Source organism: Taurulus bubalis (genome assembly GCF_910589615.1).
Source record: "Taurulus bubalis genome assembly, chromosome: 7".
NCBI lineage: Eukaryota > Metazoa > Chordata > Actinopteri > Perciformes > Cottidae > Taurulus > Taurulus bubalis.
The window spans coordinates 25,634,405-25,651,552 of record NC_136595.1 but is presented as its reverse complement, the minus strand read 5'-3'; the positions used below and the strand labels follow the sequence as shown (position 1 = coordinate 25,651,552).

The window sequence follows — 17,148 nt, the reverse complement described above, 5'->3', positions numbered from 1 at the left end:
CTAGAGGACAAAAATGCCCGTGTCAAACATCCTTTCAATTATATATGATAATATTATTACCACTTTTAGAGTTAAATCTTCAAATTAACTTCAGCCCTGTCATAACAATAAAAAAAATCATTACATTTCAGAATTCTAACCCTTTTAAATTGTGTTTAACGTGATGCCACTGTGATGCTATAGACTTATTATAGAGGCTGAGTTAAAAATGGCAAAATAAAACTCACTCAAATGTATGCCAAATGCAGATAAAATGATCAAACCAATAAAAAAAAAGAAAAAGTAATAAGAATTTTAACAAAAATAAACATATTGCCATAGAAGCTAAGCATTTTCCTTCCACAGGAAAGAAAACGGCAACTTTCTTTTTAGCATTCCCCTATATGGAGACGAAGGTGTGACTCACCAATTGTAGACATGTTGGTCAAACATCTATCAAACTATGAAACAAATAAAATAAATCAAGAGGCCAAAATATATAAATCTATTTTTATTTTCTTGTTTAAAAGAAGCCTGCGGAACTGAGAAATAACGCAACCACTCTCTCTTTCTAGTTTTTGGTTCAAGCATTTGAAACTTACTAGTGCAATGTTAAAAAACTAAATGAGCAAGCTGGTAATACTGATACAAAAGATTATCGTGGGAGTTTTCACTGTTAAATGTTGTTTTAAGCAGGAGCCCGGTGAGCTAATGTTGTCCATCACAGTAAGTAGTCGTGTTCGCTCGACAGCACGGAGCCCAGATGTAAAACTGCGCCGCCGTTGGTCTCCGAGTCTGAAGGGTCCGGGTCAGAGCCTCTTCCTCTTCCTCTTCCTCCCTCCGGAGGCTTCTCCTCACCGAGCAGCTGCTCAAAAGCAAAGTCATCCGAGTCCACTGGTCCGTGCGAGGTACTCAAAGACTCTTCCTCTTCCTGGTCGGACGGTTCCTGCTGGGCAATGAAGTCGGACTGGAAGAGGGCCTGGATCTGGGTGAGGAAGGGGTCTCCCTCCTCATCTGGCAGGGGCTCCAGGTACCGGGCCAGAGACGACAGCATCTGGACAGGGAGGAGACAGATGGAAGAGGTGAAGGGACATGAGACCGTAGAAACCAGTATAGACTGGGTGCCACTGGGACGAGTGAACGGCTGGACGGACCTTCTCCAGGTAGGTGAGGTGGGAGTCTTTCCGGAAGAATCTGTCCATCTGCACACTCCTACCGGGAGGAGAGCAAGCAACAGATCAGATACTTCATCATTGGGCTTTAAAACTATTTAACCCAAATTTACAAAAAGGCAGGACCATAGTTAAATATTGTGTGTGTGTGTGTGTATATATATATATATATATATATATATATATATATATATATATATATATATATATATATATATATATATATATATATATATATAATACTGCTATTGTGGATTATTTACTGTGTTATTGTTTATTTATATTACTTGTTTTTTCTTATTTTACGATGTGTCTCTTGCTGCTGTAATCTTGCAATTTCCCCACTGTGGGACTAATAAAGGATTATTTATCTAAATTAAAACTATACAATATAAGATAACTAATTAACAAAATTCACATCAATTAATTGTGTTTTTTAAAGTTTCTTTTGCTATAATATATCACTACTGGACAAAGGAGACGGCATGGATTTCAGTCGACTCTGAAACTGGACAGAGTGTCCAGCAGGTGGCGCTCTGAGTCACATCCAACACTAAAGAATGGCGGAGATGAAACATTATGTTCTCCAACAACGTATTTAGTCTGAGACTTTGTACCTCGACCGAACCAGAGAATCATTTATCTCGGATCCCGAGAAAAAAAGAAAGAAACCGCTAACAATAAGTTGATCGTGTGACTTTAAAAAGACGTTTATCTCGCTTTCAAGAAAGAGAAGTAAAAACATGTTTTTTAATAATTGTTAATTGAAATAAAAAATATAGTTTTTTCACTAAAAATATATTTTTTTCGATAAAAATATGTTCACAAAATAAGAAAGAAAATAAGATGTGTGTCCGATTTGTGATAAAAAGTATTTGTTTCTACACAGAAAGAAAAAGGTAAAGTGATTCCAGTATGTTTTTTTTTTTGGGGGTGATTGTGAATCGCTATTATTTTGTCCAGGAAAATGCCCAATAAAGATACTGAACCTTTCAGAAGAGAAAACTGAAACTAAACTTAAACTAATAAAACACACTCTGAAAGACTAACTAATAAAATGGAAGAAAGAAAAACACCAAATTGAAACCCTAAAGGATTCGGACTCGGTTCTCACTCACCCGGGTGCTTGACAGTATTTGTTGATGATCCACTGAGATCTCCTCAGCGTCTGTTCCCAGTCTGGAATGTCTTGTGATGACAGGAAGTCAAATCTGTACGGCAGATCTGGAAGAGGGGAGGGGGGGTGAAGAGAGAGAGAGAGAGAAAGAGAGAGAGAGAGAGAGAGAGAGAGAGGATAGACTGAGCTGCTCTGTGCTCAAATCACTGACCTACATTGTCAGCTGGATTTCAAAGCCTCTTGATCTTAACTGTTCTGAATCATGTGTCTTCTTCTGTGTGTGTGTGTGTGTGTGTGTGTGTAACGTACTCTGTGGGCCTGAGGGCTCCTGGCTCTCTCTCACCAGCAGGCAGGTAGTCTGGGAGTGGGGGGAGGGGTTGGCCGGGTCGTACGGACTCACGATCATCCCGATGAAGGGGGCGCCGCCGCGGGAGAAGTAGCTCTGCAACAATCGGGGGAAAAGGAAATCAGATCGCGCGTTCAATACGTTCGACAATAAACACGTTTTTTTTCCTGTAAAGTCGTCAGAAAGCTTTTATTTTGAAGCATTGAAAACAGGAAATGCATTAACTTAAGTTAGAGCTTCTTCAAAGTCTGTGCTCCCTTCAGGGAACAAATATGTTCAGGGTGTTTACAGTCAAGAGGAATTTTAATCAAATCCAAAATGAAATCGAGCGGATTTGAATGAATGAATGAATATATAAATATATACTTTATTAATCCCCAAGGGGAAATTTTGTGTCGAGTAGCAGCCATTTACACAGAAAATAAGATAAGAATAAAAACAACAGGGATGAAAGATATATAAGATATATGCAATAATAATACTAATAAAGATAAAAAACAATAACAATACAATAGCTGGATGAAAGAATGAATAACAGAGTATTAATTTAGGAATTAAATTAAATTAACTTAAACAGTAGAAGTGCAAGAGTGCAAGTATGTATGTGCATATTAAGTGTGTGAGGTGGAAATGAAATACAAATAACAACAACAACAAACAACAGGAGAGTGCAAAAATGCAAATAATGTATGTAGAATGCTGCGTGAAAACACACCTCCTCTTTTGCTCACGATACGATATTTTATGATATTATTGGTGTAACGTCATATTTTGTTGAATAGGAAGAAAAGATGATCAGATTTTGATGCAAAAATACAATTTAGTCTTCTTTTTTGTTGCGTTTCTTGTTAAATAGGTGCACAATATGACCGGGGATGTGATCAAAAAGGCTTTTTCCCCTCATTTCATCTGGACTTTTATCACGACCCACACCTCATGTAGACCTGAACTCAAAGCGAGCCGGACCACCTCCGATCGGATTGGTTACCCGAGTGTCCCTGAGACTAATGAACCGGTTTGGACCTCTTGGACCCGCCTCCTCTCACCTGGAACTGGTCCTGCGTGTTGATGTCCCGCACCGAGGGGTTGGGGTGGAAGGAGGGGTGCGAGTGGTACCAGCCCACCACGCTGAAGCCCAGGGTCGCCAGCACGTCGCAGGCCTGCGTCTGGGACAGCGGGTCCATCTCGCACTGCAGCCCCGTGCTCACGCTGTTGCACGGCTCGGCTGCACAGATCTGCACAGAACACAGGGACCGGCGGTCGGAGAGCGAAACAAAGAGAAATAAAACGGCTGCTCTCCGACTCCTTTTTGCCGTACCTTTAATACGCTCTCTTCCTCGTGGAAGGTTCCCCCGAGGAGGCCGATGACTTCTCCCCGCGACACGTGGGCATGCTGACGATCGAGGCATTGGAGGGTTTTCATATCATTAGAATAAATTACACAATTGTTTCAGATTGTAATATAACAAATATAGGGAATCATTTACAGCTCGGGCCGGGGCGATATGGACAAAATCTCAGTAACTATTTTTTTTTCCAATAAATTAATTAGCTTTTTGAAATAACCACATGGTTTTGTATTCTCCTGTGTGAATTAAATACTCTACTTTAATTAGGAACTCTAGTGCAAAAGGATCAGATTTTTGGAGAAATTAGTGCTAGTATGTGCATGTTATGATCAATTTAGACGATTTAAGTGTCTCAGGAACTCTCCCTGAGGGATTTCATCGCATTCTTTGTGTGTGTGTGTGTGTGTGTGTGTGTGTGTGTCATACCATGTCCATTATGAGAAGAGTCTCTGCACACACAATAACCTGGAATGGTTCCTGTAAAGAACAGCGGAGGAGATCATTTAATACACAAAAAGAAACGCTGCACAGCTGACGACTGATTGACGGGAGAAACGGCCACCGACCTGCACATCTTCTCCAAAGGTCCTGCAGGGAATCAGCTGGAAGGGATCAAAAGACCTAAAAGAGAAAAAAGGGTGAGAGCGTAAAACGGCGACACACACCGTGTGTAAACATGAAAACCACAAGCGTGTGAATCCCGCTCACCCTCTGGAGCGTGAGATCTTGCAGGGCTTCGGCTGCCTCTTCATCTCTTCTCTGCGCAGGGCGAGCTCCTCCGCGCTGAGATGCTACCGACACAGCGGAGTAAACATGGGTCACGTGAACTCACCCAACCACCAACCGTTTGCTGCACATGTCGTCTGAGAGAGCGTCCGAACCTCGTACGTCTGTCCCTCCAGATCTTTAGAGTCGCACCAGTTCCCCAGGTTGTCTCGCACGCGCCGCTTCCTGGTCCGCTGAAACGGGCAGACAGAAGAGTTAGCGAGTTAGCTCGGCTTTAAGATTCCTGAGGTTGAGCGTCTTTAACTTTATTCAGGTAATTTCTTGATTTTACATAACTTCACCTTTTTATTATCTCTCTATATAATGAGGCCCCATTGTCCTAAGGCACAGTGTAAAGTGTTTTTTGGTGTGTAGGTCCTGAGATTTCCTGAGAGTTCATTGGTTAGTTTCACACAAAATGTCAAATCACGGTGAAAGGCGGCGCTCGACACAAACGTCACCGGCTCAGAGCTCGCTGTGTGAATCACGAACGATCTCATGAAAACAAGGACGCGGAAGTGAAGAGTCTGGAGAGTCCGGTAACATTCATCGCGGAGATGTAAATACAGGGTTCATACACTTTTTGACCAATGGGTTTCCATGACTTTAAACCGAATTTCCATGAGCAAAGATTTAGTGAAATCTGGGTGTAGACAGTAAAAAGTGAGTGAATGTAGTATTTAAACTAACAATGAGAACACAAAGCATACAGTAAACCTTAAATGACTCAAATGAATGAGACAATAGTTTGATTAAAAGAATAAACATTTATATAGATGCCTGTATGTTCGCCTGCTTATATTTTGAGTCTTCCTTTTAAAAGCATATTAATTATTTCAAACTCAGCGTAAATGAACATCATGAACACATGAATATAACACATTCACATGACTTTTACAAAACTTTTGGAACTTTTCCAGGCCTGAAAATAACCATTTTAAAATTCCATGACTTTTCCAGGTTTTCCAGAAACGTTGCGTAAACATCGTACCGCGCGGATCCTCGGGAGCAGACCCGATAGAGTTAAGGGGCGGTGGGGAGTTTTTTCGGGGGGAACCCACCATGCTCTGCAGCCGCTGGGCGAGCTGGTAGGCCTCGATGACGTCTCTGCCCTCCTTGTGCTTGGAGCGGTCCACCACCTTCGGGCGATTGTAGACCGCTTGCTCTGCGGGAGAAGAGGCACAGCTCCGAATAAAAAAAAAAAGCCAGACTCCCCAGACGGAAGAAGGCGGCGGCTCGGTTAATAAAAAGTTACCGCAGTTGAAGTTGATGGCACCGATGAGCTCCAGGTAGGTGTGGACCCGCCCGATGCAGTTGACGTCTCCGCAGTTCTTCAGTCCGGGCCGGACCGACGTCTTGTTCAGGAACCGGGGCTTGCTCTTCAACCTGAAGAACCACAACGTGCAAAAAAAAAAAATGAATTTTCCGCAGGGTTGTGGTCGACAAAAGTGACCCAAAGCGTCTAAAAGCGTTACCACTGATCCAGGATGTAGTTTCGGATCTTCAGGTATCTCTCGGGGGTCTTGGACGGACGTCCCTCAAAGAACTCTGGGATGGCTTGTTTCTCTTCCTCGTTGATGGTCTCCAGGTCCATCTCTATTTCCTGCTCAGGCGGTTTGAGCTCCTCCTCATCATCTTCCTCCTCCTCCTCTTCTTCCTCGTCTTCTGGCCCATCAGCTGGACTCTGCTCAGTCTTATCAGCAGAACCTGGGGAGCAAATACGACCACAGTGTCACACAAGAGTAATAAAGCATCCTCGCCAGGTGGGTTATAAACAGCAGGTGTCGAGTCTCACCCGTGTCGTCACTACAGGCGTCTTCCGGTTGACCAGTCTGCGCTGGGCTCTCATACTGGGAGCTCTGGTCTTCGTTCTCATCAGCCGTTTGCGCCGAGTCTTTCTGAGCCGCCGTCTGAGGGTTTTTTGGAGAGAGGGGCTCTCTCTCGGCGTCCGGCCCGGTCACGCCAGTCTTCTCCGGGGAAGGGAGGCAAGACGAGGGTCGAGGGCTTCGCGGAGGCGGCGAGGTGCGGCCGCCTCCGTCCTCCGCTTCAGTCGGACCCGGCTCCCTCAGCTGCTCTGCGTCCGCCAGCCGCTCCATCTCATCGAGCTCGGCGCGCAGTTTATCGCCGCCGCCGTCGCCGCTCAGGTCATCGGTGATGTCCACCTCCTCGTCCTCTTCATCGGAGAGCTTCTCTATGCGGACCGTGTTGGTCAGAGCGGACGCTCGGCTGGAGGTGGGCTGAGGAGGTTGTGAGGGCGGCGCCGGGCCTGCAGGGGGCGCTGCAGCTCTGGGTTCTGATGTCGTCTGGAATGAAAATAACAGAAAAACAAACATGCACAGATGAGGAAAGAGTTTGTTTGTTTTTGCCATTCTTATTCCTCAAGCCTTCCAGAGGAAAAGACCAGAGTAGAAAGTCAAGCAAAGTCTCACCTTGTGTTGGAAATACTGTCTGGCGTAACTCTTGACCTGGAAAACGGAACGGCTGCCGACCAACTTGGCGATCTTCGTCCACCGTCGACCGAACTGAGCCTGCAGGGGAAAGAAAACACGTTTATTTTTGCACGATACTCTCACAAAGTAATGCTTTAAAGAGCTGTGAACCCAAGCAGCGAGGGGAGGCTCACCAGTCCTTCCTCAAACAGGTCTTTCTCCTGTTTGGACCAGCGAGCAGAGGAACCCGAGCCCGAGGTCGACGTCTTGGCCGGAGACCTGAAGACCCGGCGGGACAGAAGTGTGACGCACGGAAAACGCTCTGCACTGTTGGTGTGACGCGAAAGAAACGTGTGACTTACTTCCTGGCTTTGGGCTTGTGGTCTGCATCGCTTTCCCAAATGTGGGTGGGAAGCCCCTCCCCCGTCAGGTAGTATCTACACGTTTGGTTCAGGGACAAAACATTTGGAGTTGGAACTCTCCGAACACACACACACACACACACACACACACACACACACACACACACACACACACACACACACACAGGTCACATGAATAAAGATACTGTTCCTCCAGCAGCATCCTCTCGATCACCTCCCTGTTCTCTGAGCTGATGGAGCCGTCCAGCTGCCATGGCTGCACAACAGACACACAAAGAGAGAGAGAGAGTCAGCAACACAAGCATCAACACACACACACACACACACACACACACAGAGTCAGCAACACAAGCATCAACAGACACACAACAAACACACAGAGAGAGAGAGAGAGAGAGAGTCAGCAACACAAGCATCAACACACACACACACACAGTCAGCAACACAAACATCAACAGACACACAACAAACACACACAGAGAGAGAGAGAGAGTCAGCAACACAGGCATCAACACACACACACACACACACACACACACACACACACACACACACACACACACACAGAGTCAGCAACACAAGCATCAACAGACACACAACAGACACACAAAGAGAGAGAAAGAGAGTCAGCAACACAGGCATCAACACACACACACACACACACACACACACACACACACACACACACACACACAGAGTCAGCAACACAAGCATCAACAGACACACAACAAACACACACAGAGAGAGAGAGTCAGCAACACAAGCATCAACAGACATACACAAAGTCAGCAACACAAGCATCAACAGACATACACACACACACACAAAGTCAGCAACACAAGCATCAACAGACACACACAGTCAGCAACACAAGCATCAACAGACACACACAGTCAGCAACACACACACACACACACACACACACACACACACACACACAAAGTCAGCAACACAAGCATCAACAGACATACACACACACACACAAAGTCAGCAACACAAGCATCAACAGACACACACAGTCAGCAACACAAGCATCAACAGACACACACAGTCAGCAACACACACACACACACACACACACACACACACACACACAAAGTCAGCAACACAAGCATCAACAGACACACACACAGTCAGCAACACAAGCATTAACAGACACACACACACAGTCAGCAACACACACATCAACAGACACACAAACAAAGTCAGCAACACAAGCATCAACAGACACACACACACACACACACACACACACACACAGTCAGCAACACAAGCATCAACAGACAGACACACAGTCAGCAACACAAGCATCAACAGACACACACACACACACAGTCAGCAACACAAGCATCAACAGACACACACACACGCACGCACGCGCGCGCGCGCACGCACCAGTATCTCCGCGCTGCTCTTCCACGCGGGCTGGATGAACGGCTCCGGGACTGAAGCTCCTCCGTCCGGCTCCCTGAAACAAGAGAAAGGGCCGAGGAGGCGCCGTCAGTCCGGGGAACTCACTGGCGGCGAGCCGCCGCTGCAGCCCGCCGTGCGGGACTCGAACACACAACCAGCAGGAGCCCGCGGGTGAGTGTGGACCACAGCGCACGAGCCCAGCTCACCCTATGGCGGTTAATTCAGCGGAAACAGGGACTATTCTCACCTAATGCTGGAGTCAAACTCGTCTCCCTCGATGTCAACTTCCACCTCGTCCTCCATGTTGTTGGATAAACGTAAACAACGGGGAGGAAAGAGAAAGGGGCGGGGCGAGGGAGCGCGCGCACCGGAGGGAAACCGCGCTCCGCCCGCTTACAGCGACACCTGGTGGTGGGAGGAACTACGAATAATACTACATTTACAACTGCTGCTTCTAATACGATTACTACTACTACAACTACTAATACTACATCTACAACTGCTGCTACTAATACTATACTACATATATTACTGCTACTACTACTACTACAACTACTAATACTACATCTACAACTGTAATACTAACCTTTTAATGGTTTTATGTGAAGCACTTTGAATCGCCTTGTTGAAATGTGCTATACAAATAAACTTGCCTTGCCTAATACTACTACTACTATACTACATCTATTACTGCTGCTACTACAGTCTGTAGAGACCTTCAGAGGAACGAAACTGGAACGTTTCCTCTATAAAACCGCTAATGAAGTGGAGATTTCGGAAATGAGTAAAAACTCCCAAATCTAACATGCACCACAGGTTCCATCCCATGGTTTCCTACATGTTGTTTAATGTCCTGTAGTATAATATCTGTGGGGTGAAGTGTTTGTGTCTACATCACATACATATATATACATATATGTGTACATATATATACATACATATGCACATACATGCATATATGCACATACATGCATACATATATACATACATATATATACATGCATACATATATACATGCATATATACATACATATGTATACATATGTGCATATATGCATTTGCATATATGCATATATGTATACATATTTGCATTTGCATATATGCACATATGTATATATATATACATATATACACACATACATACATACACCCACTTTAGGGATAAATCAGTGTTGTCCTACCACTTTAACATTGCTAATATTGTGCATGTGAAACCAGAGCCTCACCTCTTTGTCTCTCTTTGAGGCCAACAAATGCACCTAATTTTCTTTTCCTTTACGAACTAGGAATGATTTAATCCTAATTAATGACAGACGACCAGTAAAGGCTGAATATGAAGACACCCACAATAAGTATAAGACAACAAAAAAAGATTTTATTTAGAAATTCACAGTTTCTAATGGCACTACAGTTTTGTAGTAACTCACTCCTGTTCAAAAATACTGTGCAGCTCTTCAGAGTTAATCACACAGAGATAGAGGAGAGAGAGAAAAAGATAGCATTTGACAAATAAGGTAGAAAAAAGAAAAAGGCATGAGGAGTCATTCAAAGTGCACACTGAGCTCCCTATTCGCTGTGTTACGGGATAAGTAAATTCAAAGTAGTCTTTCTCATAACACACACACAAATAAATCCTCACATGCATACAGGTTTACACACAAACATGAGATCGTCCACATTCAAAAAAGGGTTAAAAAACAACCAACAACTCATGATTTGCTCGGCGTGAGGAACATACAGAATCACATTAACCGTGTTCCACACTGACCCATCTTTACTGCGTTCCCTTTATTAGACGACTCGCAGCCGTCTCCTCACAAACGTGTCATTGGAGGGGCGAACCCGTGACGTCATGTGACAGGTGAATTAAGAAGTGTACAATGAGAGTGAGGATGCACAGAAGAAAAGGAAAAGCAGGCGTGAAGATTAAAGCGGTTCAAGCTCCATAATGGGAAGAAACAAACACGTTAAAGAGCGGTCTGATAAAAAGCAGGCATATTAAAACTTCACAGTCGGAGAAAGTCGTGCAATGGCGTGCCCCTCGGAGGGCGCGACCTCGGTGGATGAAGATATGTAAAAAAAAAAAAAAAAGAGGAAGAGGAGCCGTGGAAGCCGGCCAGGAGAGGTAATGATGCCCTTTTTGGGAGAGAAGAGCCAGAAGAAGAAGTGTCCAACCACGCAGAGCCAGTCAGAAACTGCATACACTAAGAAAAAAAACATTTTTATTATTATTAAATTAAAACAATTCTAGTTAAAAATCGGTTTTGGTTAGCGATCCGACAAAAAGACGCTGAAACCAGCTCACAGCAGACGGGACGATCACCAACACTCAGAAGGTTCTCCAAACCCAAAACTGGAATATCTTGTTTAAAAAAAAAAAAAAGAAAAAGATGCAGAACATGTGACTGAGGGTGAGGCGTAATGTCAGAGCGAGAGCTAAAGAAGAACGAAAGTGTCAGTGCGGTCGAGTGCGCTTCACTGTGACGTTTCTGTGAATCATTCAGACGGAGGAGCTGCAGGGCCGAAGCACCGGAGAGCAAGTCGGGTTAGAAATCATCTGTAGTCGTTTAAATAAATAAATACATAAATAACACTGGTCTCTCGGCTGCAGGGTCCCAGTATGGTATGAGTGAAAGACTCTGTGTGTGTGTGTGTGTGTGTGTGTCAGAAGTGTAAACATTCAGCTGTGCAACCCAACGTGCTCCCACAATGCATTGCGGCCTGAACAGGAAACGCGCGGCCTCCACGACGGTTGTTCCGAATGATTAAAAAAAAACAAGCCACGCCAGCGACGATAAACAGAGGAGCTGTACGGGATGAGAGGAACACAAAAATATAACGGAGCGAAACTAAAAGCCGTGGCGTCCCCCTGGCCTGCGTGAAGCCGCTACCTTTCCCCCCGCAGTCACAATATCCGCCGGTAACAAGTGCAATGTCTCTCTGAGGTGAGCGAGCTCTTCGGGCCCAGCCCAAACTACCGGAGTGAGGATCCTAAAACCTCTGTAGCGAGAGGATTAAATGGGACAGGAAACGCATTCGGACATGAACAAAAAAAAAAAAAATGAATCCTGTTCTTCATTCAGCTCTGGTGGTTTGGTTTGGAAGAGACTAGCGGAGAGAGAGAGAGAGAAAGAAAGAGGTGTACAAGCAAAGATGAACGCTCTGGTCCCATAAACACCTGCAGTTGTGATAGGATGCAATACGAAGAAGAAGAAGAAGAAGAAAACAACACAATGGCAATGAAAGACAGGAGGATAAGAGTTAGTCTGTCACACATTTCATCCAGAAGAGCAGCCTAATACTTCTTGATTGCCCCCTTCCTCCTCCTCTTCCTCTTCCCTGTGGGAACGTAGAGCTGAGTGGGGATAAAAACTTACTGGTACTCAACTGTCACAGGACAATGTGCTTATCCAGTAGAAACAAAAAGAAAAACACACTTCAATGGACTGGTGTTACTGTTCCGCCACAGCGCCTCTCTGCGTCTGTAGATTTCATATTTTCATCTTTTGAAAAAGGTCGAGAACAGATATAAAGGCACGTAACCGTGAACAGCTCTTTGACGGGATGAGGACCGGATGATGCCGAGCTAATGCCGCCGCCACTGCAGTCCCACATGGTGCTCATGGGAAATGTGGTTCTTTGGGGTTGCAGTTTAAGCTCTCACCTCCTCACACGTCTGCTACCTTTACGGTGTGTGTATGTGTGTGTGTGTGTCAAAGTGAGCGTGCTCAGACGTGTCCGGTGACCGCCGTCACCCCGATGGTGCCGACGCCCATCTCCTTGTTTCCCTTCATGAGCTGCTGCAGGCTGGGCAGAGAGGCCACGCCCCCTCCCTGCATGGCGGGGAACTGCAGCTCCGTCTGCCGCGACTTCCGCCGCTTCACCGAGCGCCGGTCCTGGCGCAACTTGGCGGGAGGCGGCTGCAGGGAGAAAGGCAGGCGGTGTCCGTTGCACAGGCCGGAGGAGGGGAGGACGGGGGAGGGGGGAGGGAGGCGGCTCGCGTACGACTCCTCGGAGTGGGTGGACGAGCTGCAGCTGCTGGTCTCTGAGGGGAACTCCTTGGAGGTGGGCAGTGATGACACCTCCTCCTCCTCTGCTGTGGAGGGAGGAGGAGGGGGAGGGGGTGGGGGTGGGAGAGAGGGAGGCGGCGGAGGCGGCGGCAGGGGAGGGGGAGGCGGCGCCGGGAGGCACGGCTGGAAGCCGTTGCAGTTCAGGACGCCGTTTGTGAGCGCAGCCGAGGAATCGTCCGGCTTCAGAATCTCAACTTTGTCCAACGACTTTGACTTGTAGCGCTTTTTCTGTGAGAGAAACACAAAGACGGGAGGAGCGAAGGATGAAAACAAAACAACACCATGAGAGCAAAAGCTGCTTCTAAAGCAACGCAACGCCGTATCAACCACTTTTGTGCTCGACGCTACGGTCACACGAATACATCAAAAGAAGGAAGTCTCATAAGGGAATGATGCATTCTGGGATTTGGAGGACACTAGTCAGAAGGACTGGGATCCTGAGTGTAACTTTCAGATTCTAATGTTATTCAACAAGTCGTTTATTCTCAGTTAAAGGAAAACAGGAGAACGTTGATTTCATTTTCCAGGAAATTTGACTTTTTCCACGTTTTCCAGGACGTGTGAAATATTAAATGAAGTAGTTTTACTTCTCTAAGCAAAGTCTCTAAACGGATCATTGCTGTGTTGTGTTGTTATGACACAAGTCCAGAATAAACCGCCTCACCACACGTTTCACTGGAGAAGAGGCGTTTTAATTTGGAAGGACTTGCAATAAAGACCACAGAGTCCGCAGAGAAGTGGTTAACAGGCCTTTTGGAGTGAATCCTAACACTGGTCAGATGCTCCCTTATCTCGGCTACTCCACAGAGAAGCAGTGACTGACGGAGAAGACATTCACTGCTCTACACACTGATGACTGACAAAAGAAACAAAAGAAACCACACAGAGAACTTAAAGTAAGGCGGCCGACAGCCAAAGCAGCAGGTGGAACAGACACTGTACCTTTTTCTCTGCAGGAAACCTTAGAGGTTCTACAATGTACAAGTCATCGGGACCTACTGGGGAGGGGAGAGAGGGGCCAGGTTAATGATGGGATGGCAAACAGGAATACATACATGTAACAAGCATGAAGTGACCTTGCAAGTAGTTTTATTAAAAGATGCAATGGCAAAATATATATATTTAAAAAAAAAAATCCACATTATAATCAAAAAAAAGAAGAAAAACAACTAGAGTTAAGCTAAAATCACAGAAAAGGCATTATTTTATTATCGATTACTACTTGCAAATGTCTGCCATGAGCCAGCGAAGCGCCATGCTCTATTATTACACTCCTTGAGTGCATGTGGCCACAAGCTGGCAATGACAGCCTCTCAGCCTCAAGGGCAAACACACTCACACACACACACAGCTGAGGGATAATGAACAGCAGGGGGAGTTTGATGTTTTATGAGTGTAAGACTCTTTTCTTTGACTGCCTCTCCCCGTCGGCTGCTGCTGCTGCGTGAGAGGAAGCGGCAGGAGAAACAGACGGCATGAGCGCTGGAGAGAATGGAGAAAGTTCAGGATCCTCTGTGGATGTGCATCGCTGTGAGGGAAGAGCTGCAGCAGCCTGACGCAACTGGCTTTAAAAAAAAAAAAAAGCCCGTGCTGCAGGGATGAGTCCTAAAACCGGGACATGAGTCAGCATTTTTTGCCCATTCCGGTTCCCCGGCCTTAGAAGGCGATGGGTTTGTTGACTGGAATCCAGCACTTTGTTATAAGATATAAACCCTCTGGTGAATTTTGAAGCTTTTACGCGTCTCAAAAAACAAGACGGTTGCTAACGAGAGACTAAATGAGACGAGAACAGTCCTCTGGTTTAGTGGTGGAGGCGTGGAAGTCGAGCTGTGACTCGTATCAATGCTGCTTTATGTGTCAATGAGAATAAAGAAGAGGGGATAGAGACAGAGAGGGCAGGTTTGAGGAGCCTGGACTATAAAGTGTGTGTTGCCAGCTGGGGTCTCTTACCTTCCGTAGAGGACAAGTGGAACGACTTGGAGCGGACAAGCGGACAGGTCACCCTGCGCTTTAGGCTCATGTCGTCATAGGAGGAGAAGCATCTGATGGGGGGGAAGAAATTTAGAGTCCTGCGGGAGTGACTGCCTTAAACAAGCAGACAGCAAAGTGGCCTACGGTGTGTGTGTGTGTGTGTGTGTGTGTGAGACAAACCTCTTGGGGCTGGGGTAGTGGTTGCTCTTGGGTAGAGGAGCAGCGATGGTTTTGGGGGCGGGAGGAGAGCTGCGGCAGCACTGCAGACACAGCAGGAGGCCCAGAGACAGACACAGGACCAGAGAGACCACCAGGTAGCTCTGACGGTCCGATACCTGCAGCAGCAGGAGGAGGAGGAGTTAAGCAGGGAACAGCGAAACGCTGCGGTCGCATGCATTTAGGAGACCACAAGGTTGTGCGCAGCGAGAGCTTTTGAGCGTGCACGGCGGCGGCGGGTACCTCTCTCTGCAGCTGGCCGACGGTGGCGGTGAGATTGAGCATCAGCTTGGTGACGTTCTCCAGCTGGTTCTGCAGGACCTGGATGGACTCGGTCTGCTTCTGGTCCTGAGGAGCACAAGTTATTAATGCCGTCAGACAACGAGGAACCCGCTCACGCTCCTTCACCGCTTCACTTCTTATGGCCGTCGCGTTGGACTCACCTGCTCCTCAGCCATGCGGGACGTGTTCTGCAGTTTGATGACGGTCTTGTTGAACGCTCTCTGCATCTCCTCCATCTGTTTACGGTACCTGAGCAATGCAAAAAAATACATGACAACCCTGCATGCAAGCGCTCTCTCGTCATTACGTGATACTCCAAAAAGGGTCCAGAGTCTTACCTCTGGCTGAGCTCCTCCAGGTATCTGCTGGACAGACTCATGTTCATCTCCAGGGCTTTGATCCGGTTGTTCAGCCTCATGAAGACGCTCTCCTTCTGGCTGGATCCGTGCACCGCGCCCCCGTTCAGCAGGACGCCGTTCCCGATCATCGCCCCGCCGTTGTAATCCGCTCCGTTCTGCAGCTCCGCGTAGAAGTCCGTGGCGATCCGGTGGACGTTGCCGTTCCCGTTGGTGCCCAGCAGGAACTCGTCCGCCGCGTCCTCCGCCCGGAGGGGCTCTCCGGCGGGAGCGAGAGCGTCCCCTTGCTCCCCGTGAGTCTGAGAGGCTTGGACGCCGTCTGCGTGAGGGTCGGTCAGCGAGGGAGCGGTCGGCGGTTCGGTGGGCGGGGGGGCGAGGTCCTCGGGCCTCGACGCGGTGGGGAGAGACTGAACGGGCTCCACGAGACCGGGAGAGGCCGTCTCCGAGGCCACGGCGAGCGAGGGAGCGCCGCCGGAAGGAGCTAGCGAGGCGCCGCCGCCGCTGCCGCCGGCCTGCTGCGTCTCTGGGACGTCGACGGCCGGGAGGGGCGGCGTGGGGGCGGGGTCGACGGCCGCGTCTTTAACGGGGGGCAGCGGCTTCTCCTCCTGGGTGGGCGTGGGCGCCGCCGCGAAACTGTGAGGCGGGATCGTGGCCGTCCTGCTGGGCTCGAGGAGGATGTTGAGCTCTGGAGTGTGCGCCTCGGCCGGCGGGGGAGCGCTTGGTCGCGCGACGTGCGCCTCGATTTGTCCCTCGATTTGCCCCTGAACCGGCACCTCGGGCTCCGGGGCCTTTTCTGCTGCGACGGCGAGCGCTTCCTTGGGCGGTGCGGGAGCCGGGGCGGGGATCGGCGGCGCCGCTGTCGTCGCGTACGTGATGGAAGGGGCGCCCGCGTCGGGCTGCGTCTGAGTCCGAGTGTTCCTCCGCCGGAGGCTGCGGAGACGCTCCTTGGCCAGCCGGGCGGAGCACCAGCGGTGGAGCAGCTCCGGCAGGGTGGCCATGCAGGACAGGGACAGGGAGAAGGAGGAGAGAGGACAGTAGGTCTGGCTCTCCCACTGGTTCCTGCCCGCCTCCCGCCGCGTCGCCTCCTCCCTCTTCTCCTCCTCCTCCTCTTCCGCCTCCTCCTCCATCAGGGTGACGGTAGACTGCCGGGGCTCTTCGTCCTCCTCCTCCTCCTCCACCAGCGTGACAATCTTTCTGTCCTCCGGGGAGTCGGGGGGCGGTGTGGGGGAGTCATCGGAGACTGACGAGTCCTCTGGGGTGGCAGGGGGTTCTGGCTCCGGTCTGGAGGAGATGGAAACGG

The 17,148-nt window shown here is 48.1% G+C and overlaps 2 protein-coding genes across 2 annotated transcripts in view; both read right to left on the bottom strand.

Annotated features, from left to right (window-relative positions):
• Positions 1-475: 475 nt before the first annotated feature.
• Positions 476-9,256, bottom strand: mysm1 (Myb-like, SWIRM and MPN domains 1; the record flags this gene model as incomplete). Its single annotated transcript, XM_079221200.1, has 20 exons — positions 476-1,033; positions 1,134-1,191; positions 2,270-2,375; positions 2,578-2,710; positions 3,661-3,849; positions 3,933-4,007; positions 4,390-4,440; positions 4,530-4,584; positions 4,672-4,754; positions 4,845-4,922; positions 5,790-5,893; positions 5,984-6,114; positions 6,204-6,435; positions 6,524-7,031; positions 7,158-7,256; positions 7,352-7,436; positions 7,520-7,594; positions 7,726-7,796; positions 8,936-9,008; positions 9,201-9,256. The coding sequence occupies 20 exons, from the start codon at positions 9,254-9,256 to the stop codon at positions 701-703; spliced, it is 2,595 nt and encodes an 864-aa protein (XP_079077326.1). The 3' UTR covers positions 476-700.
• A 3,425-nt stretch (positions 9,257-12,681) lies between these two features.
• Positions 12,682-17,148, bottom strand: part of suco (SUN domain containing ossification factor) — a gene marked incomplete at both ends in the record, with an annotated part of 36,729 nt that continues 32,262 nt past the window's right edge. The window contains 7 exons of the mRNA XM_079220842.1: positions 12,682-13,251; positions 13,966-14,021; positions 14,974-15,065; positions 15,175-15,329; positions 15,454-15,558; positions 15,654-15,741; positions 15,831-17,129. Coding sequence (XP_079076968.1) covers positions 12,682-13,251; positions 13,966-14,021; positions 14,974-15,065; positions 15,175-15,329; positions 15,454-15,558; positions 15,654-15,741; positions 15,831-17,129 — 2,365 coding nt within the window. The remainder of the gene's footprint in view (positions 13,252-13,965; positions 14,022-14,973; positions 15,066-15,174; positions 15,330-15,453; positions 15,559-15,653; positions 15,742-15,830; positions 17,130-17,148) is intronic.